We start from the raw sequence: 21,625 nt of genomic DNA on the forward strand, positions 1-21,625 counted from the left end.
ACGTAATCTATTTGTGGACCATTCCTCTCATTTTATTATTTATGTTCACTGGTTTGGCCTTCGAACGGCTGTTTTTGGGTGTCGATAAGTAAGTTCTAAAACGGATTTTAAGGAGATGTTATGGGTGTTTTTGTTTTTTCTGTAGCCTGCAAAGTAATTAAATTAAATACCTTTATCACTACATACTACATGTCTAGTCTGTAAAATAATTAAATTAAATACATCACGACATACTACATGTATTTAATTTAATTATTTTGCAGGCTAGACATAAGATGTACTGAGGCTACTATAAGTTTCACCATTATTATAATATTGGTATACAAAAGCACACATACCTATACTGTACCAGGTAAGTTCATAGGAGTACATAGAGGTCTGCGAATATATTTGATAAGAGAACGTCATCTCTATGTAAGAGAACACAAACGTCTTGGATCAGCACTAGCAGTTCCTGCTAGTAGTATCTATGTGAATGTAGTAGGTACCTATCTATAGATGTACATTGCTTTAAACTTCGTCCAAAGTAATAGGATTTCTAACTACAGTACTTCGAACAAGCGATGTATTTTGTGCTTTTGGAGAATTGCAATCATCAATGTCTTTTAGTGCACCAAGTAATTGAAATTCTTCATAAGATTTTTAAATTAAATATTTAAAGGTGGACAGACGACCTTATAAAGGTCGCCGGAAGACTGGATGCAGGTCGCCTCCAACAGGTGGAGATCTTAGGGAAGGCCTATGAGCAGCAGCGGACGTCCTATGGCTGAGATGATGATGATGATGCTGATGACGATAAGATTAAATTATCACATGAAACTTAACCAAAAAAGGTCATCAAATTGAGGGCCTGAAACTTGTGTTACCTAATTATTAAAGTGTTCTTAATAAAATATGCAAGTCTTTGTTTAAGACGATGATTTAAACCTTGCACTAAAGACGGTACTTTTTAAGACCACGTTTTATAACAAAATGATCTAGGTCTTCAATTTAACAGACTTTTAGGCGATCAAATTCTGTCAAAATGTGATTAAAACAAAAACTGGTATTTTATCAGTTGATTTTAAAGTTGAAAGTGAAACTGTAACGTAACATAACTGTGACCTCTCACAGTGGCACATTAACCATCAGCGTGCAATTAAGCACATTAAATTAATGACGTAAAATGAAATCACGGAATAACGTTAGTTTGCACTGTAATCTGGGTCACTGTGAACTTGCCACCAGCTTAACTAACTGACGAATTTTCTAACGAAATTATGTTATGAATTCTATTCGTTTTTGTATTCTTTAATTAATATTATTTTTTTATCATACCAAAAAATATGAAAACTTTAAATTCACATTTTGTTTCCCCTAGAAAATATTAAAAAGTAATAAAAAAAAATGTGATGTTTTAAATGACCTCGTGCGACTTTGATGACCTCGTACGAGTTTGATGACCTTGTACGAAACTGATGACTTTGGACCAAGACTTAGTATAAGTGGTTCTTCAAAAGTAAGTTCATTTTGTCATCGATGCTTAGGTACTTCGAACACTGTATCCCGAAAATTAAAGCTCTTAATAAAGGTGAAATTTCAGCTCGTTCATATACTATTACCTAATCATTTTAGCCAGATATAACTAGGTCACAGTGAAATCCTTACCGCATCATATTAATATGACCGTGTGGTTTCAAACTTGTATTTGTTATACCAGATGAAATTATCCAGTATGCACTTTGCTAAAGTAGGAGGTCAGGGCTCAGAGCTCTATTTCATACATTCATTTAATTTTTGAGAGTACGTATATTATTCATAGATGTCTGCAGATATAAGGTTATGGCACAGTATAGCGGCACCGCAACAGCACGGCTCCGCACCAGCATTAAAGTTGTCATTCAATTTAGAGCAGGTCAGGTAGGCAGTCGCTTCTTGTAAAGCACTGGTACTCAGCTGAATCCGGTTAGACTGGAAGCCGACCCCAACATAGTTGGGAAAAAGGCTCGGAGGATGATGATTACGAAATATATTATAATATACACGATTTAATGCACTAAATTGAATGACAACTTAAATGCTGGTGTGGAGCCGTGCTGTTGCGGTGCCGCTATAATGTGCCATAACCTATAATGTGCCATAACCTATAATGTGCCATGTCCCATAATTACATAGTTTTGCTAGCACCGGCTTAGTTGTACTGATGAATGGACAGAAAATATTTAAGACAAACTTAGCCAACTTCTTGTAATGCAGCTCAGTACTTTATCTTTAGTAAGAATTCCCAGAAAAGGAGGACGTTCGCAATTCGGATGTCTATTTTACTTAAGTTAATCTAAAGGTTCTTAGGCCTGGCCGGATAGAGTTATTCTATCCAGCCAGGCCTAAGAAACGTATCTATCCACTATTCTAAAGCAAAAACAATTCAAAAAATAAACCTACACTTAAACTACCATAACCTTGACCTAAAACCGTGTGACATTATTTATATGGTAACCGCAAAGCGTTGCGTCCCCTCTCCCCTCCCATACATTACTCACCTATGGGTCGACGTGCTCTTGTCAAGCTACTATGTTTTTGAAGGAGGTGGAACACATCAAAGGGAACTGTTATAATCCTCGACCATATACTACAAGATATTCATTTGTGTGAAGTACCTAGAACTATTTCCATGTAGATAACTATTACGACAATTATAAGTATAGATAATATTAATGTGATGTGTGTGAGTGATGAGGAAACAACAACATATACTGTAAGTAGTTTCACTGTGTTACTTTTTACGATTTTCTAAACATGCGGTTTTTACCTTAAATGATTGCCGCACTATGATCTGTTTTGAACACGAAGTAGGTATTTAGGTTTATAGTTGTTAAACCTTAAATAAATTATGCTTTACGATAAAGCCACTGAACTAATGATCAACATTGAACGAGAAATAGATGGACTTCTGATAGTTCCACGCTTATTTTTATCCAGTTAAATAAAATACTTTCCACAGCAAAACCACAGCAAACAGCTTTCATTTAAACTACAAAACTTACAAACTAGTCGACGCAAAAGAAACTTTACTATAATTAAGCCTTCTGATATTTCCTGTTCGAGTTGTTTGCAACTCGGCAGCTCGGAATGAATTCTAAACAAGAAGGTAATCAGGGCAGGACACTGCAAGTGTTCGCAAAGATTGCAGTACGTGCACCGAACACTCAATATTTGACACAGTAAGCAGAGATAAGGATATGCAAGGCTGTGTAAAACCTGCAATATTGTATACAATGAAGTTTAAAGGAACTATTTATTAGTATTTAAAGAAATACTAGCCGTTTCACCTGCGTATCGGGGGTTCTTCCTGTAATGAGATAACTAATATAGACGCACACATTGGGATAGTGTAGCTGTGATATAATTTTTCGAATCGGTTAAGCATTTCCGGATAATGACAATTTTGGAATAAAAGTAGGTATTTCAGTTTCATGAAGTCTATTATTTAGGTTTTTTTATTTTATAATGTACCTAATCCGAACGCTATGCTTTCATGTATCGTATTTGTACCGTATGAATATAGAGTTGTCATATTCCAATAACATTCTCGCAAACTTGAAGCACCTTCCATTTCACAATAGTTCTCTAACAAAAGCAAAGCAACTGGCGAGCAATAAAACTGGGATCAAAAACAGTTCAGTTTGCTCAGCGACTGATTACGCAAACCTGATGCAGATGCTGCACAGATCAATGGATGCTGCGACCGTACGCTCTCTTATTCATTGTCACGGCGGATCTGTGAACTAAATATCGCTCGGGTTTGCTTTTAATGAGCGGTTTTTGTACACTTGAGGACATGCTATCCGGGTCAAATAGATGTGAGGAATTATCGAATAATTGTTGGTGGATTTGTTATCTTGTACGGTAAAGTGTTTGTTTGAAATCCTGTTCTTCTAAAAAATAACATTTTTATCACGCTTTTGTGGCGAATTGACTTATAGAAAAGTTCAGAGAATCAGGTATACTGGGACTTACAAAAATGTATTTAAATTATGGCCCATTTAAAGCCTGAACCCTGGTATAAATAAAATTCATGATTTCGTCGTTATTTTACACTTGCATTCTTATGTTAGGTATATTATGTTTCTGGGGGTCCTAAACGGTACAGATTGGCTCTCTATAGTCATATTTCAGAAAACCAGGAAAATTTAATCATAATTATTTGATTTCATTTATAATTAAATTTTCCTTATAAACAAAGAATTTATTTGACGCAGATTTGAATTAAACTGATAGTGTACATCGCTGTAAACGAGGAAGTTTCCATAGTAGCTACTTTATCGCACACAATGTTTTTAAGGAACTATCGAAATAAAGTAGTTAAAGTGGCTTTTTACGAGAAGTACACGTTCTTTTTTTAGAAGTAGTTATTTACACTTGCATTATTTAATAAATCGCACTTGTGTATAGGTACCTACCTACTACTTATGTAAATATTAACTTAATGGAAAACAACATACCAGTGACAAAATAATCACACTTTATTACAGAAACCCACCTGAAACAATCCTTAGAAAGAAAGAAAATACATGGCGTATCTAACACATACTTAAACACACAAAAATACAACTTAACAAAAACATACGTGAAAAAGGAAAATACACACACACACACACACTGCGTGTGGAGTATTATATTAAATTAACAAAATATATAATTAAACAGTCGTCGAAACTCATGCTGATTTGATTTATGAAATCCGTGATGCATCAGACAGAATTTAAAACATCTTTCCCTCACAGCTTCGGTATCTACTATCTACATTGTATTTTACACCTTAAACCGTTAATATAGGGTACATTATAGCTTGTGGTCACAATGGGTAGTAAAAACTTTTATATGAAATCATCTGTAATGCAATTCAGTCATTTGGAAAGTGCATGTTAAAAATGCAGAGCGCTGCTCGTGAAATGTTCATCTGTAAGATTAAAAGTGTTGCGGTTTTATACCTAACTTTAAAATTTCAAAATTAATTATTGTTTGTTTTTGACAAATCCAAACTCTAACATCTACAACATTTTTCTAGTTACAATTACTGTTTTTGAGATCTCTCTATAAAAATCACTAGTATAGGTATCAAAATTGGTAAATGAGTCTGCACTTTGCACCTCATCATTTAAAATCATTACACAGACTAGCTTTCTGAGCGGGTTTTCTCGCTTCTTGGAATACATTGATCTAGTGGTCGCGACTGCTGCATACGGGGTCTCGGGTTCGAATTATTGCAAAGCAGCACGGAGTCTGTAAGTTACCGATTGATACATCCGTGCATCGGCGGATATACAAATATGTCATGTCATGTGATTCACATTTTTCCTTATTTTTATTGTTTTTATCATGTCTATTGTAAGTAGTGATTATACTAATTTTAATCTAAAAAGTGATGATAAATAGAATTGATTTATCTTATCATGATGCGGATGGTATGCATCGCTACTACTTATACACCGACATAGCGGATCTTGCACATAATCACGTTAGTACAAGGGGATCATACGCTGACAATGTGAGTGAATTGATTTATTATTTCTTACTGAGAAACAAAACTTCATTAAATAAAACCAACTTCTAAAAACACTAAAGCAAAGCATATAAGCACGGACTTCTAGGCCGATGCTCCTAAAAATAGTTTTTAGCAGTCGTTTAGAAGTTGCTTTTATTTTTTATTTTATCTTTAGCTTTTAAATTCTCTTCAATGTGAATATAATAAGCCCAAGCACGAGGTACATAGTTAACACATACCGTCGCAAAATTCCCTCAACCCTCTCTTGTGTCCAAGGTAGGAAGGATCAATCAAAAAATTATTTTGCAAATCGTCTTTGAGCAATCGATAAACATAAATGCAAAATAAAAGACCCCCACGCATTAGGGCCTATTAACTTTTTAATCGATTTCCCACAAGGCAAAGGAGGAGGTTCTCAATTTTACGCATACTGTTTTAATTTACATTTTAAAAGTCTATTAGAAGAAGTAGCATAAATTGAGGATAACAATATTTCTAGTAAAGTGCGAGTTGCCTCTGGTTGGTGGATTCATTTCATATAGATCATCTGAAATGGTTTATAGTAATACCGTGAACTTTCAGCATGAAGAGCTATATCCTGGTTGCGCTGTTAGCGGCACTGGCGAGCTGCCTGGACGCGGCGGTCCTACCGACGCCGATCAACGCACCCACCGTCGCGGGCGAAGTCCAGCCGGGAGACTGGGTCATGTTGAGGTGAGCCAGAGTCCCGCCTGCAGTCCGTCAGGGTTGCACATGGACTGTACAATATTCGACAGTTTTAGTTTGCAATGTTACGTTGGGGACCGACTTACAATACTTATCGTAAGTTAATAATATCGGCAATTGTTGGTGGACTAATAGTGGATATTGTGTATTTTCAGAGGTTGGATCAGGAGTTCACCATCTGCGAGCAATCAAGCAATCACCAGAAGGTTGCGCTACACGCTGAGCGAATGGTACCAGGTGAACTCTGTCTCCATCGTGGAGGTCGGACCACCTCAGGGGGGAGCGCCGGCCTTCGTGGGCGGATTGGGGACCAACGTCATCGACGTCGTCCTGGTGTCCGCGCGGGGCAAGGGCTTCGAGTACAACATCGAGCTGTGGGGACACGACACCACCGGCGCCTACCCCGGACCCAACCCACCAGAAGTCCTAATAACCGAACTCTAAATACAAACTACTATAATAACAATAAAGTTTGTTAACAAGCTTAAACATTGTATTATTATAATTCATTGCTAGTTGTCGCCATTGGTGTCAACTTCTTCCAGCACTCGGATGAAAAAGGTATTTATTGTCATGTTTCATCAAATTCCAATGAGTAGTGTTTGCGTGTAGGTAAGAGGAAAAATAAGAGCGCCCACACACTTCAAACGGTACACACAACACACTAGTCGGCCGATAGTTGTTACGAGCTCGTGGTATTTGTTCGGTATCAGACCGCTTAAAAACTTTGATTTTCTAAAAAAAACCTTAGATTCTAGAGTGCACACGTGATGACTAGGATAACAACTACATGATAATGATATTTATTTTGCAAATTGATAAAAAATATTACAACTATCAAGTGCTTAAATATAAAGCGTCTAAGGCATCGTTCAGACCAAACGTATTGTCGGCCGCTGACTGTGAGCGCGCGTTACGCAGTTTATTGCTTTTCCATATATATTGAAATTGTTGTTCACACCGAACCGACTATACGCTATTACGTCGTCTGTTGTCGCTGACTCTCAGTGGCCGATTATTTTACTACGCGACTATGCACGGCGGACGCGGATTGGCTACGCGGACGCAGTTACCGAATAGCGCCGCTCCGCCGCTCGAGAAACAAACTTCAATGAGGACAGACGAGACACGTGACACCTCGCGATGTTCGACACCGAAAAGTTTATTGCAGAAGTACATTCTAGAGAATGTATTTGGAATGCGAATTCAGAAGAATCTAGTGATAGAAACTTACGAAGATGCGCTTGGGAAGACATAGCATCTGTTATGTATGAAGATTGGGGGGTTCAAATACTGAGCTCTTTTATGTGTAGAATAGTCAGCCGCTCAGCGTACGCATCTAGTGTGAACCTGCACGAGCTTTTGTTCACACATGTAGCGAAACGTAGTAGTAGTAGTACGCGTAGTAAACGATATTAGTATTATTATTGCTAGCCTATAATGCCCCACCGCTGGGCAAAGGAATCATCTAGCTTCCACACTCCCCGATCTTTGGACCGAGTCCACCAGTCTCGACGACAAGCGTAAAGAGAGCCTAACCTACTTACTGACTATGGAAACTTCCTCGTCTACATCGATGTACACTATCAGTTTAATTCAAATCTGCTTCAATTAAATTCCTTGTTCATAAGGAAAATTGAATCATAAATGGAATCAGACAATTTATAATTTAATTTATCCTGGTGTTCTGTAGTATGACCATAGACAGTCTACGGCTTCGATACTACTAAGTCAATTTAAAAAATCTCTATTTGAGAAGTCACACTAACATCATGTGACTGACAGGCCATATTAACTATACGGATACAAAAAGAAGTTCCCCCGTTGTACAGGTGAAACCGCGAAAAATATAATATTTCATATAGCTTTCATAAAAAACTAACAAATTGTTCCTTTAAACTTCATTATACACTATCTCGCAGATTTTACATAGCCTTGCATATCCTTATCTCTGCTTACTGCGTCAAATATTGAGTGTTCGGTGCACGTACTGCAATCTTTGCGAACACTTGCAGTGTCCTGCCCTGATTACCTTCTTGTTTAGAATTCATTCCGAGCTGCCGAGTTGCAAACAACTCGAACAGGAAATATCAGAAGGCTTAATTATAGTAAAGTTTCTTTTGCGTCGACTAGTTTGTAAGTTTTGCTGTAGAAAGTATTTTGTTTAACTGGATCAAAATAACATTCAGAATTCCATTTATTTATGGTACAATTAAGTTTAAGTCCATCGTAATAAGTTCAGCATAGTTGTCATAATAGTTAGGTACCTGAAAATAATGGCGTCCTAGGCCGCTTTCGGCAACGGCGGCTGTTCTCATATATAACGAGACAAGACATATTATAGTGCACAAGCATTTGCGCAGACACAAGTGCACTCACTATTCTTTCACTCTCATAGCCCGATGTCGATACGACACGAAAAGTTCCCACGAAAAGCGGTTGAAACTAATGGCGGAGACTGTAATATAAATGAAAGTCCTTGATCTTGGGTTACTTGAGTTTTATTTCACAACACACATTCACTCACTGTACCACAGTTACATAGTCGACCCATACCAAGGATATAGAAAAAGACAGATGACAGATCATAGCGGAAGTTATTATATTAGTGACGTACTAATTAGTATTACTAATTAGTGATGTTACAACATCCCCCCTGTTAAGTTTAAATTAACCCTTGACAAACAATAGACTTAAGACTATGGACTGACTTGACAAAAATTGACTTTATTATACATAGTTATGATAGACAAAGGTTTTTACTTAATTATGACTTAATTTAGATTACAATTATATACTTAATCTATTTCTTCTATTAGCCTACGAGAAGGCTTTACAAATCGACCTGAACGTGTGACAATTTGACTACTTGAGGATTGAGATGAGAGTTCTTGAGGTCCAGCCTTCTGACTGTCACCATCCTCTCTCCCCTGCGACGATGACGACGACGACGACGAGTTGGATAGCATAGGAGAGTACTTATGCCTTAAGTGAATTCTATTTCTCCTATACCTAACTCCATTGACATCCTCAATGACATATGACCTATTATTTGCCAGCCTTTGCTTGACAATGGCATGTTCCCAATTATAATTTGGTTTTCTTTTAAAGTAGACATGATCATTAGGATACAACAATGACAAAGGCTTAGAATTTCTATTATAATATGTTGACTTATTGACATTATTCTTGTTTACACATTCTTTGTAATCTTTAAATTTTACAACCTTTGGTTTTAATTTTTTATATGACTTTGGAACATTATCTCTTAAATTCCTAGACATTAACAGTTGTGCTGGGGATGGTAAATTATTTTTAGGTGTATTTCTATATTGTAATAAGGCTATATAAGGATCAGACGAATTTTCTTTACATTTTTTCAACATATTTTTTACAATTTTGACTGAACTTTCTGCTTGACCATTTGACTGTGCATGATATGGGCTAGTAATACTATGTTCTATGTCCCATTCATGTAAAAAATTCTTGAATTCTAAAGATTGGAAAGGAGGTCCACCGTCAGACACTAATGACAAAGGTATACCATGACGGGCAAAAATAGACTTTAAATGTGTAATTACATTTTTGGCTGTACTATTTTTATTTAACAAAGCTATCTCTATGTATTTAGAATAATAATCTGTAACAATTAAATAAGAAAGGTTATCAATATACATTAAATCAATACCAACTTGTTGCCATGGATACTTATTAATCTCAAAATTTTGTAATGGTTCTTTTTGGTTACAAGGTTTGAATTTCGCACATATAAGACATTGTTCTACTAAATTTTTGATATCACCTGACATGTTTGGCCAATATAAAGAATCTCTAGCTAATTTAAGACATTTGTTTATACCTTGGTGACCTTCATGAATTTTATCCAACATTTCCTTATACATAGACTGTGGTACTATCAATTTTGAACCTTTGAACAACAAATCTTTTACGACATGAATTTCAGCTTGTATATTCCAATATGGTTTGACTAATTGACTGACTTTACTTTTACTTTTTGGCCAACCTTCATAATAATATTTCTTTAACAATTGCAAACTTTCATCTTTATTAGTATGTTGTGACAATTTTGTGCTGTAGTCTTTAGTGACTGCTAAATTTGAATACATTAAATTGACATGACAAGTTATTTCTGCCTCATTTTCTGGTATATAATAATCTTTTAAGGCAGCTCTAGACAAGGTATCAGATATAAACATTTGTTTACCTGGGACATGTATGACTTTCAAGTCATACTTTTGTAAAGTTAACATCATTCGCTGTAACCTAGCTGGTACATCATGTAATGGTTTATCAAATAAGTAGACTAATGGTTTATGATCTGTATGAACTGTGACTCTATGACCATATACATACTGATGAAATTTTTCACAACCAAATTGAATTGCAAGCAATTCTTTCTCAATTTGAGCATACCTAGACTGAGTTGTGGTTAATGTTTTTGAACTATAAGCAATGGGTTTATTATTTTGTAAAATGACTGCTCCCAATGCTGACTTAGACGAATCTACTGACAAGACTAATGGAATATTGGGGTTATAGTGAGCTAAAACCGGTGACTTTGTAATTTCATCTATTAAACTCTTAAGACATTTATTATGATTTTCATCCCAAGACCAGACTGCATCTTTTTTCAAAAGATTTCTTAAAATTTGAGTTTTTTCTGACAAATTGCTAATAAAGGGACCTAAATAATTGATCATACCTAATATTCTTTGCAATTCTTTGACATTTTGTGGTGTAGGCATATTGACAATTGCTTTTACTTTTTCTTGGTCAACCCTTGCACCATCTTTACTAAAGACATAACCTAAAAAACAGACTTCAGAAACTAGAAATTTACATTTGGACTTGTTAAATTTTAAATTAACTTGACGAGCTCTTTGCATTACTTTATGTAATCTCTCATTATGTATAGACTCACTTGGACCATAGACTAGAATGTCATCGATGAATATCAAGACTCCTTCTAAATCACCAAACAAATTCATCATAACTCTTTGAAATATTTCTGATGATGCATTTATGCCAAAAGGTAATCTTAAATATTTATATCTGCCAAATGGTGTTTGAAAGGTACATAAATTAGAACTATATTCATCTAATCTTAACATCCAAAAACCTGAAAATGCATCTAAATGAGAAAAACAAACAGCTCCTACTAATTGAGATCTTATCTCATCAATTGACTTTATTGGATAAATTTCCCTTATGATATTCTTATTCAAATTTCTAGGATCTAAACAAATTCGTAACTGACCTGAACTTTTGACCGTAATTACTATGCTATTCACCCATTCTGTAGGCTTAGTGACTTTTTCAATGACTTGCATGCTCTCCATGCGATCCAACTCCTCGCGTAGCTTTCCAAGCATCGCAAATGGTACTCTCCTGGGAGGATCCACGCATGGTACTGCATCAGGTTTGAGTTTCAGGTGACAGACAGGAGGTAGACAGCCAAGACCCTGAAAAACATCATTATATTGTGTTAGAATTTGTTGACAAAAATTTTGTTTAGATACTGAAAAAACTCTTTTAATTATTCCTAACCTTTCACAAGTAGGAAGACCTAGGACATTGGGACATACTAAATTTGCGACTATGAACACTATATTTTCACTGACAGTGTTATTATTTAATATTAAATTGCATTTAATATTGACTTTTCCCATAATGGGTATAGACTTGCCACAAAATCCTGTGACATTTATGTGACATTTGACAAGTGACATTTGACTTTGTTGACGTTTTAAAGAATCAAAAGTTTGTTTTGACATTATGTTAAGATCAGCTCCTGAATCAATGATACAATTAAATTGTGAATGACCTACTTTAACATTTATGTTCCAAGACTGTTTACTATTGTTAATGTTATGTTTATGTTTTGACTCGACTGTATTGACCTGACTAAATGATGATGTGACTTGTTGACTGTGATATGGTGATGTGACTGTTGTGATTGTGTGAGGTGATTCCTCAGACATGTGTCTGTACTCATCATTAAGATACCCACTTTGACTATCACAACTTTTATTTGAATTATGACAATATGACTTGAGAATTGATTTCTCTGACTGGTGACTGCTTTCATCACCGAGGTACTTTTCAGACCTCTCAGACATGACATTATCACCATTATCATCATTGAAATATGACTTGAAAATTAATTTCTCAGACTGACAATATGAGTCTCGGTGAGATCTCTCAGGAATGACACCAATGTCATCACCGGAATCATTCCCTGACTGTGACTGACTATGTATGTGTGTAAATTGTGGTGGTGGAGACAAGTGGTCCAGTGAATGTGTGCTTGCTGACTTGACATGTTTATAGTGACTGTTATATGACTTTAAATGACAATTAGACTTATGACTTTGACTGGAGCTATGACTATTCAAAATTCCAACAAAATAATCTTGATTATTATTATGACTATGACTTGAATTAAACGACTCTAAATGACTGATATTTTTATTTTTGAAGCAATATTTAGCAAAATGACCAAATGATTTACATGACCTGCATTTGACTCCTTGCGCTGGGCACTTGTAGCGGTGAGATTGCCCACAGCGGCTACACGTCCTCGAGCGCCTTTCAGGGTTGGGAGACTTCCCTGCGCCAGAACCCTGCTGACCGACTGGTGAAGCTCGCTGTCGACGATCCCCTCGACTACGGCTCCTCCGACGTAGATGCATGACATTTTCTGACTTTTCAACGTTGGAACTACTGACCATTTTTTCAGCATCCTGCTGTGCGACGATCAGTGTTGTTGCCAGTTCTCGCATCTTCTGATATGTCAGATCAGGTTCCTGGAGTAGTCTCTGACGTACATGCGCTAAATCCATATGCAGATTTGCAATGAAAATATCCCTGATGAGCGATTCCCTGAGTGTTCCAAATTCACAATCTTGGCTTTTGTTCTCCAGATCTGCTAGGAATCCTTCGATCGACTCGGATTTCTGTTGCTTTCTGGTGAAGAACATGTGACGGCACATGGTTATGTTCCTTCTGGGCTCAAAAAAAATTCTGAAATTTGGACTTGACTTCGGCAAGCGTGGTCTTCTCAATGGTGAGGTTGAAAGTATTGAATATATTTAAGCCCTTTTCACCTATGAGATGTAACAAGATAGCTATCTTACGCTTTTCGGGTGCCTTATCCAAACCCGTGGCCAACAGATACAGCTCCAACTGCTGCCACCAGCGTTTCCACGCCTCCGCATTATTATTTGTGGAATCTGACGAAATTTGCAGTGATTTTATTTTGCTGTTAAGGCCTTGGACGCCATTATGGTCGCCCACGCCGCATGGCTCGGAACTCGACTGGTCCATTTTCGCGACCGACTGTCTTCCAGACTTCGACTTTTTTGACTTGAGTTCTTCTTGACTTCTGACACCATGTAATATAAATGAAAGTCCTTGATCTTGGGTTACTTGAGTTTTATTTCACAACACACATTCACTCACTGTACCACAGTTACATAGTCGACCCATACCAAGGATATAGAAAAAGACAGATGACAGATCATAGCGGAAGTTATTATATTAGTGACGTACTAATTAGTATTACTAATTAGTGATGTTACAACAGAGACTAGCAATAAATTAAAAGAAAACAACGTTTAAGCATGATGCCAAAGTTTATTGTTATTGTAGTAGTTTGTATTTACAGTTCGGTTATTAGGACGTCTGGTGGGTTGGGTCCGGGGTAGGCGCCGGTGGTGTCGTGTCCCCACAGCTCGATGTTGTACTCGAAGCCCTTGCCCCGCGCGGACACCAGGACGACGTCGATGACGTTGGTCCCCAATCCCCCCACGAAGGCCGGCGCCCCCCCCTGTGGGGGACCGACCTCCACGATGGAGACAGCGTTCACCTGATACTTTTCGCTCATCGAGTAGCGCAAATTCCTGGTGGTTACTCCATTCGGAAAGCCTTGAGTCCTGAACGTAGCACTGAAAATACACAGTATGTACCATTAGTCCACCAACAATTTCCGATACCTTTTATGAACTTACGATATTGTAAGTCGGTGTCCAGCATCACATTGCAAACTAAAACGATACACTGTTTGAACTGTTGAATGTAGGTAGGCGATACAGACATTTGTCAATTAACCAACTAAGACCATCTCACATAAAAACAAGTAATAGCAAATGTAAGCGAACTATACGATTGTTTAAAACATTTGAAGTAGTCGGTTAATCCATGTGCATCCCTGGGCGCATCTGTCATCGTGATTTTGACGCGACAACATTGTTTAGTTTTGCTCCGGTATAATAATTATTTTATGTGAGTTTGTGTAAGTTTTGAAGTGAGTGACTGTTACTACTAAAACATATTATATCTTTGGACATAATTATGGTGTTTGTGTCACAAATTACCAGTGATACAACCATTTTTCAGCATAATTTCTAAATAAAATTTCAGCTTATTTTAATTGTCAAAGTTGGCATTTGTCATTTTTTTCTTCATAAAAAAGTTTCTATAAATAATGGAAAGCGGTTGCGACGAGGAGGACGGTAGCAGCTGTCATTCTAGCTCTGTGACCTTACGAGCTATGATACACAATACTGATGGTACGTCTGATTTAGAAGAGGGTGACACTGAAAGCAATTTGAAAGTTGGGAATAAAAGAGGCAGAGATGATTCAAGTCCGGATGATGATATACAGAATGGAGAGTTCATTACGGTGGGAAAGCGTGGTAAGAAAGCTAAAGTTACTACACCGCGTTCTGGATTTTCTCCAGGAAAATCGTTCGTGAGTGATAATCCTGAATATGTTGAAGTATCGGTTATATCAAAAGAAGTCCTTCCGAAACAGATTACGCTAGCAAAATTATTAAGTACTGAAAAAATTCCGGAAATAATGAGGATTGTTTACAAAAGTCCATACAAAATTTTGATTAGATTTAAAAGTAACTATGCTGCAGATAAACTATTATCTTCTGCATCTATCAAACAAAGAGGATGGGTCTGTAAGAAGACTAATGAGGTAAATGTTTCCTACGGCTTAATTAAAGAAATAGACCTCGATCTGGATGACAATAGCATTAAGGACATACTAGAATGTGAGGTTGATATTTTATCCGTAAAACGTTTAAGCCGGAGAAACGATGAAGGCAAATGGGTTGCAAGTGCGAGTATTCGCATTTGTTTTCAAGGTCCTATTTTACCTCCGTTTGTTTTTGCGTACGGTATGAGGATGGAAGTATTGCCTTTTAATTTCCTTGTTACCCAGTGTTCAAAATGCTGGAAATACGGACATATTAAAGCATTTTGTCCTAATAAAAAGCAGATTTGTCCGAAATGTGGTGGCGAGCATGACAATTGTGAAACAATTAATTTTCAATGTGTTAATTGTAAAGGAGACCACATGTCTATGGTGAAAAGCAAGTGCCCGGCATTTTTACGTGAAAAAGAAATTAGAGATATAATGTGCAAACATAATTGCACATACAAAATGGCTCTTATTAAAAATAAAGAAAATAAGAATGTAGTAGTACCTAGTCCGAATTTATTTACTGTCGATGAATTTACTAGAGCCGAGGTAAAGGCTGGAAAATCCTATTCAGATGTTGTCAAGCAGTCATTCCTGCCTACTGAAAATTCGGATGAAGATAGAATGTCTCCTATTCTGAATTCGAATAAACTTTTGGTTCGTTCTAAGAAGACTCTCAAAAATAAAATTACAAAAGTCAAGAAAGGCAGGCGTAAAAAAATAAGATGCCCAGTTGAGGATGAAGAGATATCGGAATTTTTGGCAGAAAATATAGAGAATACTGAGTCCCAATCAGGTGATAAATCTCGTAAAAAGCATGATTTCAGTCTAAAACGATTTTTGAAGAATATAAAAGAAATTTTTAGTGGAAACAGTTGCATGGAAGCCAAAATAATAGCAGTTATAAAATATTTTACTACAGAATTAAAGTCATTCCTGAAGAGTTTTCTGAGTGTTGATTTTTTGCTGGAGGTACTAGGGTGCTCTAACAATGGATAAGAACTTCAACACAAAAAATAGAGTTGTTACCATTCTACAGTGGAATGCGAACAGTTTAAGCCCTAAAACAGATGATTTTCAATGTTTTTTACTACGGGAAAAGATACACATTGCTGTTGTAAGTGAAACTTGGTTATCTTCTGACAAATCTTTAAATATTAGTAACTATAACATTATCAGAAAGGATAGATTGGATTCCTATGGAGGTGTATGTGTTATAACGCATAAGTCAATTAAAGTCTTGCACAGAGATGTTGTACATCCCAATTCTAGTATTGAGATGATCATCGTCGAAGTTTTTAATGTGCCTGGAATAAAGAACATTATTTCAATTTATTGCCCCCCCTCATCTATTACTAATCAGTCCGACTGGCATTATATTTTTAACAGATTTGATAAAGAAACATTAATTGTTGGTGATTTTAATGCGCATCATATAACCTGGTCAAATAAGACTGATCGACGGGGAGAGATGGTATATGACGCTTATTTTGATAAAGATTATTTGTGTTTGAATGATGGAAATGCTACAAGAATTAAGTCTGTTAATGGATTTTTACAACAATCTTCTCCAGATGCTTCATTTGTTTCTACTGATCTAGCTACAAAAATGTCTTGGGAGACTACAAATGAGTCACTAGGCAGTGATCACATCGTAATCAAAATGAAGTACGGTTATGAATCTGTAAATAATTTCATAAAGCGACGTAACTTTAAGCAAGCTCGGTGGAGTGAATACCGCGAAAAATCGGAAGAAGCGTTCGCTAATGTAGATCTTTCGTTGAGTGTTCAGGAATCTTATAACTTATTTGCATCCAAAATTGATCAGGTAGCTGAAGAGACAATTCCATGGATTAAAATCTGTCAGGATCCTACAGCAAAATTTGTACCGAAACCTTATTGGACTTCAGAGTTGTCTAAGGCCGTAGCCGAGAGACGCTTGGCATTGGCAAAATTAAGACGTAATCCTATTCCAGATAATTATGATATGTATATGGCTAAAATAAATACAGCCCGAAAATTGGTTGGCAAAGCTCGTTCTACGGGCTGGAAGGAATTCTGCACGAGTATTGATTCAGAAACATCCGCGTCAGAGATGTGGAAAAGAATGAGATGGGTAAAAGGTGGGAGGTATGGTAACCGTTGTGTTGATTCTGACAAATGCAGAGAGCTATTACAATCCTTGACACCTGATTTAGCTTGCGAGGAACCACCACTTTTTATGGAGGGTTCATGTGCCATGGAAGAAGATATAACATTGTTTGAATTGTTAAATTGCTTGAAGCACAAAGATACGTCGCCAGGCGTAGATAATATATCTTATTCTATGCTTTTCAATTTGTCTGTTACAGGTAAAAAGTTTTTGTTACATATATATAATTTAATACTACAAACTGGTATAATACCAAACCAGTGGAGAAGCATAAAGGTAGTTCCGATTCCTAAGCCCGGTAGAGACCCCAATAGTTCTAATTCCCTGCGGCCTATTTCCCTAATGTCTTGCCCATGTAAAGTATTTCATGGAGTTTTACTGAAACGTCTTGAATGGTTCGTAGAGAAATCATACCTTTTGTCTCCTTCCACTGTTGGTTTTCGTAGGTCACGCTCGTGCTTGGACAACCTAACACGGTTAATATCATCCATTCAGATTGGGTTTTCTAAAAATATGGCCACTATTGCATGTTTTGTTGATATAAATAACGCTTATAATAATGTAAATATTAATAGAATGATTTCCTTGTTAAATAGAATTGGGGTTGGGGGGAAGCTTTGTACATATATTTTTAATTATTTGAGTCAAAGGTATTTACAAATCGATACGGGAATGGATGGTATCCTAGTAAGACAGGCAAGTGTAGGTTTAGCTCAAGGTGACCCATTATCTCCTCTCCTGTTTAATATTGCAACTATGAATATTTGTAAATCAATCACTAACTGTAATGTATCACAGTATGCAGACGATTTTGTTCTCTATGTGTCTTCAAGTAAACATAATTTAGATTCAGCCATCAGTCACTTGTACACAGCTTTAGATGTTCTTGTTAAAAATTTAGGTGAGATGGGATTATTTCTGTCGGAATCAAAATCAAATGTTTGTCTGTTTAGTAGGTCTAGGTGCTTAACGAATGTCCACATTAGTATTAATAAAAAGGAATTGAAAGTTGTTGATAAAATTAAATATCTGGGGTTGTGGCTTGATTCATCACTTCGTTGGGGAGCTCACATAAACGAGACATGTGAGAAAGCTTACAAATATTTAAATATTCTTAAAACTTTAGCTGGGAAATCTTGGGGCATTCATCCGAAACATTTAAGGAGACTGTACATCTCACTTGTTAGAAGTCGAATTGATTATGCTAGTTTTTTATACGGTAATAGTGCTAAGACGCATTTGTATAAACTAGATGTTTTACAAAATCGTGCATTAAGAATTTGTGGTGGTTTCATTCGTTCAACACCTATTTGTGTGATGGAGAGTGAGCTCTGCGTGTCACCACTATTTGTGAGGAGATATTGGCTAGCCTGCAGGTATTGGCTGAGGTTGAGCTCCTTTTCCAATGATGCAACTTTATCTTTATTACAAGAACTATCTGTTTTGTGCACCAATGCATATTGGAGGAATAAGAATAAACCCATTTTGATTGATATTCATAATAAGTTCAATAACCATATTGTGCATAAGTCCCCTATATTAGACATGTATAGCTTGGATACTTGGGTATCAAATATTAATATTCGAGATTGTGTTATTTGTAATGTTGACGAATTAGGTGTACCAAAGCGTTCAATGAGTGTGGCAAATTTAAGAATGTTGATTTCTAATATGTTTAGATGTAGATACGATAGTTATTATTTTATATTTACCGATGGCTCTAAAAGTGTTCATGGTGTTGGCGCAGCATTTTTTGATGTCCAAACAAACACTAGTATGAAATTTAAATTGTGCAATGACGCCTGTATCATGAGAGCTGAATTAACGGCTATAGTAGAAGCTTTGTCCTATGTTCACAGTTTGCCGTATAAGAATGTTGTGATTATGACCGACTCCAAGAGCGCTTTACAGCATTTGATTCGTTGTGTATCCGGAGTTCGAGGCATGCCGATTGCATACGAGGCATTAAAGAGTATACAATTTCTTCAGAAACAACTTGTAAATATTAAAATTCAATGGATAACTTCTCACATAGGTGTCCCGGGAAATGAAATGGCTGACAAGCTAGCTTCCGAGGCTATTGCTGATGGCATAGTTATTCCCGGTGACCCTTATTTTACTGAGCTTATTCCTCACATGAAAAAGTTTTGTCATAATTTGTGGGAGGAACATTTTAGTTTTGTTACAGCAAGAAAAGGTCTGTGGTACAGAACTATTCAGCATGATCTGCCTCGAGCTCCTTGGTTTGACGTGGGTAACATGCCGAGAGAACTTTTAGTGTTAGCATTTAGAATAAGGTCAGGCCATGTGCCTGCTAATAGGTTTCTGCACTTGATGGGTGTGAAACCATCCCCGTTATGCAATACCTGCACTCATCAAGTAGTGGACGACTTATACCACATTCTGTTAGAATGTTGTGCATTCGACGACTTGAGGCTACAGCTGTGTACGGCGATCGGTAGCGATATGTATAGTGGTGGAGTTAATGTTTTGCTTGGGAGACCTCTCTCGGAACAGAGTGTTGCTATCTATAAATTTGTAAAAGATGTGTTTTTGAGGAGAGATTCTTTTTAGTTCGTGTATTTTATTATCAGTTTATTTTAATTTATTTTTTCATTCAATCCTTAGTTAATTTTTTATATTCTGTTTCGGGTTGTCTCTCAAGTAAGGCGTGGGATTTGTCATTGTGCATGTCGCCATCGATTATATCGAATGGCTCTGGCATCGAGTCTTTGAATGCACAATATTTAATTCAATGCACTAAATTTTTTATTGATTAATTTGTATATCGAGTTTATTATGTGTTTTTTTTAATTTAATTTGTGTAAAACCTTACGAGGCTGGCATAACGCAGCAGCGTTTAAGCCTCTAAAAATAAAAGATTAAAAAAAAAAAAAAATCCCTGGGCGCCTACAGGCGGGTCTCTGGCTCACCTCAACACGACCCAGTCTCCCGGCTGGACTTCGCCCGCGACGGTGGGTGTGTTAATCGGCGTCGGTATGACCGCCGCGTCCAGGCAGCTCGCCAGTGCCGCTAACAGCGCAACCAGGATATAGCTCTTCATGCTGAAAGTTCACGGTATTACTATAAACCAGTTCAGATGATCTATATCAAATGAATTGAGATCTTCCTCATTTTTAATCAACTTCTCAAAAAGGTGAAGGTTCCTAAATCGTCGGGATCTTTTATTTTTCACATAAGTACAAGCTGTTGATTTGTATATGTTTACCGGTTGCTCAAAAACGCCTGGACGAATTTGCAAATTATTTTTTGGTTTGCTTTTTAGTGTTTTTAAGTAGTTGGTTTTATTTACCAAGTAAAAGTTGTGTTTAGTCAGTTCGAAATAATAAATCAATTCACTCACATTGTCAACGTATGATCCCCCTGTACTAACGTGATTATGTTCAAGAACCACTAAGTCGGTGTATAAGTAGTAGCAATCCATGCAATCCATATTATGATAAGATAAATCAATTCAATTTATCATCACTATTTAGATAATAATTAGTATAATCACTATTTACATGATAAAATAAAACCGGCCAAGTGCGAGTCGGACTCGCGCAGCGAGGGTTCCGTACAAATCCTGTATAGATAAAAAGTGAGTTTCGCGCCAACCGTTAAGTTTAGAACAATCTTAGTTATGGTAATTTCGTGAGGGTCAAAATAGTTAATATTTTTTATTTTATAATATAACTAAAATAGTAGGCCAGTACCTTGTAAAAGTTATTTTATTAAAGTTATTTATATACAACATTTTATAGTCAATATTCAGAAATTTGATTGAAAATAACTAATTATGTCTTAAAGGTCATTGGGCATATCTGACCCGCTTTGTAAAAAGTGGCGGACATGAATCAAAGTAGTTTTAAATCGTGGAGAATGGTATGACGTTTCTTTGAATATAATATTTTATTAAAATTCTATGGAGACGAATGTCCAGGATCGTTTGAAAAATATAAAAGACAAGCAGTTTCAGAGGATTGTACAGGTTGCAATGCTAGTTTTTATTGTTAAAAAATTTATTTTTATATAAATTTTTTTTTATTGTTAAGAAGGAAGATGCCAATTCGGATAACCAGGATCTGATGAGGATCTGGAAACCCTGAGAAATCGAGGGCAACTCTTGAATATTGTAGGCACGCATCGAGTCATAACCAGACATGTGAGTGTATTTTTGAGGGTACTGGTAAACAGTGAAGGTTTGGAG

The 21,625-nt window shown here is 36.5% G+C and overlaps 3 protein-coding genes across 4 annotated transcripts; 1 reads left to right on the forward strand and 2 right to left on the reverse strand.

Moving 5' to 3' along the window:
• Positions 1-5,448: 5,448 nt before the first annotated feature.
• On the forward strand, positions 5,449-6,739 carry LOC124629882. The gene is made up of 3 exons (XM_047163539.1): positions 5,449-5,527; positions 6,107-6,238; positions 6,406-6,739. The coding sequence occupies exons 2-3, from the start codon at positions 6,108-6,110 to the stop codon at positions 6,692-6,694; spliced, it is 420 nt and encodes a 139-aa protein (XP_047019495.1). The 5' UTR covers positions 5,449-5,527; position 6,107; the 3' UTR covers positions 6,695-6,739.
• A 1,994-nt stretch (positions 6,740-8,733) lies between these two features.
• Positions 8,734-13,853, reverse strand: LOC124630010 (uncharacterized protein K02A2.6-like). 2 transcript variants are annotated; one of them, XM_047163712.1, is made up of 2 exons: positions 11,819-12,487; positions 8,734-11,733 (listed from the first exon to the last, which is right to left on the reverse strand). In XM_047163712.1, the coding sequence occupies exon 2, from the start codon at positions 11,641-11,643 to the stop codon at positions 9,049-9,051; it is 2,595 nt and encodes an 864-aa protein (XP_047019668.1). In that variant the 5' UTR covers positions 11,644-11,733; positions 11,819-12,487; the 3' UTR covers positions 8,734-9,048. The 2 variants fall into 2 exon arrangements, with proteins under 2 accessions (XP_047019668.1, XP_047019669.1); XM_047163713.1 differs by having other exon boundaries at positions 8,836-11,733; positions 11,819-13,853.
• A 33-nt stretch (positions 13,854-13,886) lies between these two features.
• On the reverse strand, positions 13,887-20,937 carry LOC124630011. The gene is made up of 3 exons (XM_047163714.1): positions 20,780-20,937; positions 20,349-20,480; positions 13,887-14,217 (listed from the first exon to the last, which is right to left on the reverse strand). The coding sequence occupies exons 2-3, from the start codon at positions 20,477-20,479 to the stop codon at positions 13,932-13,934; spliced, it is 417 nt and encodes a 138-aa protein (XP_047019670.1). The 5' UTR covers position 20,480; positions 20,780-20,937; the 3' UTR covers positions 13,887-13,931.
• Between the last annotated feature and the right edge of the window lie 688 nt (positions 20,938-21,625).

The sequence above is a fragment of the Helicoverpa zea genome, chromosome 4 (genome assembly GCF_022581195.2).
Source record: "Helicoverpa zea isolate HzStark_Cry1AcR chromosome 4, ilHelZeax1.1, whole genome shotgun sequence".
NCBI lineage: Eukaryota > Metazoa > Arthropoda > Insecta > Lepidoptera > Noctuidae > Helicoverpa > Helicoverpa zea.

What these genes read in the sequence shown, in the direction of transcription:
- LOC124629882 (XM_047163539.1), top strand. Translation starts at nt 6,108, where the DNA reads ATGAAGAGCTATATCCTGGTTGCGCTGTTAGCGGCACTGGCGAGCTGC. An exon ending in GGAGACTGGGTCATGTTGAG is followed by an intron (nt 6,239 to 6,405) that starts GTGAGCCAGAGT and finishes GTGTATTTTCAG; the next exon opens with AGGTTGGATCAGGAGTTCAC.
- LOC124630010 (XM_047163712.1), bottom strand. Translation starts at nt 11,643, where the DNA reads ATGCTTGGAAAGCTACGCGAGGAGTTGGATCGCATGGAGAGCATGCAA.
- LOC124630011 (XM_047163714.1), bottom strand. Translation starts at nt 20,479, where the DNA reads ATGAAGAGCTATATCCTGGTTGCGCTGTTAGCGGCACTGGCGAGCTGC. An exon ending in GGAGACTGGGTCGTGTTGAG is followed by an intron (nt 14,218 to 20,348) that starts GTGAGCCAGAGA and finishes GTGTATTTTCAG; the next exon opens with TGCTACGTTCAGGACTCAAG.